This window comes from Sphaeroforma arctica (genome assembly GCF_001186125.1).
Source record: "Sphaeroforma arctica JP610 unplaced genomic scaffold supercont1.1119, whole genome shotgun sequence".
Classification (NCBI taxonomy): Eukaryota; class Ichthyosporea; order Ichthyophonida; genus Sphaeroforma; species Sphaeroforma arctica.
In genome coordinates this window covers 7,173-8,807 of record NW_014039439.1, presented here as the reverse complement: position 1 = coordinate 8,807, position 1,635 = coordinate 7,173, and the positions used below count along the sequence as shown (strand labels likewise).

At 42.2% G+C, this 1,635-nt stretch overlaps 1 protein-coding gene across 1 annotated transcript in view; it reads right to left on the bottom strand.

Annotated features, from left to right (window-relative positions):
* Window positions 1–950: 950 nt before the first annotated feature.
* The window catches only part of SARC_10044 (hypothetical protein), a gene marked incomplete at both ends in the record, with an annotated part of 2,671 nt that continues 1,986 nt past the window's right edge, over window positions 951–1,635 (bottom strand). The window contains one exon of the mRNA XM_014295921.1: window positions 951–1,130. Coding sequence (XP_014151396.1) covers window positions 951–1,130 — 180 coding nt within the window. The remainder of the gene's footprint in view (window positions 1,131–1,635) is intronic.

The following is a 1,635-nucleotide window of genomic DNA, read 5'->3' as shown; positions in this document are numbered from 1 at the left end:
ACTCATCAATATATAAATAAGATACCATCATGCAGTGCAAACTAAATGTGGAACCATTAACCACATTTAGACTTCAACATATACTGTTCATTTCTATATATCTCTCAGGTGATATACTGCACATACTTGTACAAAGGCACCAGAAAAGTCGCAGTAGTTACTACCCACTGCCTGTACCTATGAACAAACAACCAATTCTCATTCCATAGCCTATATATAGTTGAGTACCAATCCAATCGACCCAAATCTGATCACATCGCACATCACATCATTCACATACCTCTACAATGCTACCAGAACAGTCGGAGTCGTTGCTATCCTCGTTCTTGTCATACAGAAGTGCGGTACTTTCGTCGGCGTCCATTTCGTTCTCGCGACATTGCTTCACGCACGCATAGTACTGTAGCCCAAACGCCAAAAACGCGCCCACGACCCGAGGCATGACCCAGTACGGCTGGATGTACCTGTGAAAGGGGAGCATTGAGACATGGTATGCATATAAATATAGGGTCAAATCGGAGGCAATCGTATGAAACGTGTGTATATTACACGCGGAGTGCTGCAGTCCAAACGTTTAAACGCACACACAACTCATTGCTTGACCCGGTACGGCTACATGCACCTGATGTGTACGCGTTGGTCAATACGTAAACAAGAAGACAGTATACGAGTAATCAAATCAGGTGAGGTGTGTGTGAGGAAGGGTATAGAGATTAGCTGTTATGCACTACTTCCAACACGCATAGCACTACAACCCAAACCCTACGAACACACCCACAACCTGACCAGTACGGCTGCATGTACTTGCGGACGGACGCAAACATTGTACGCGCATAGGAATAAAATCAGGATCTTTCATGCGCAATCGGATTATAACAGAATTAGAAAAGGATTTAAACCTGTAGCATGGCCAATTTTCACTACCCCAATTTACAGAACCCTGATTGCACTTACATTCCGATTGCAAAAGCCGTGGCACTGGGCAGAAACCTGTTTACGCTTGGGCTACCAAACTCGTGAAGAATCGGGATTGTGGCGCCAAAAAGCGCGAACACCAATAGGAATGCGCCGATGTGCGGGGCGAGGCCAGACACGCCATCCCGCATCAACCGCGCCATACTGGCCCAGATCTAAAAATAGAACACCACAAAACTTGTTATGATTAATGTGTATACCTAAAATTAGACTAATTGGTGGGGATATACGGGCCGAGCTCAATCTGGGCTGGACGCATGTTCTGTATAGTCATATTTACGTTCACAATTCGGACAAGGCAATAGTAAGGTGACTATATCTGCATACTCTGAGCGTCACAGCGTACAACGTTTTGAACCTTACTCTTGGGCCTGTACATGGAAATTGACAGAACAATTAACAATGAACTCAGTATTGCATATTATGAATCAGTTATAATCGAGTTTATTCTTAATTCCGAAAATTCTAAGTGAATAAATAATGCACAGGTTATATCATGTGTATCAAGCGGGCGGAGGTAAAAATAGTACAAACCTCCATACTCAACCGCAACATTCACAATCAACAACCATAGCATACAATACATATAATCAACAGCAACACATCAACATTCAAATTATATATATATATATATATATATATGTATATAAATATTTTAAT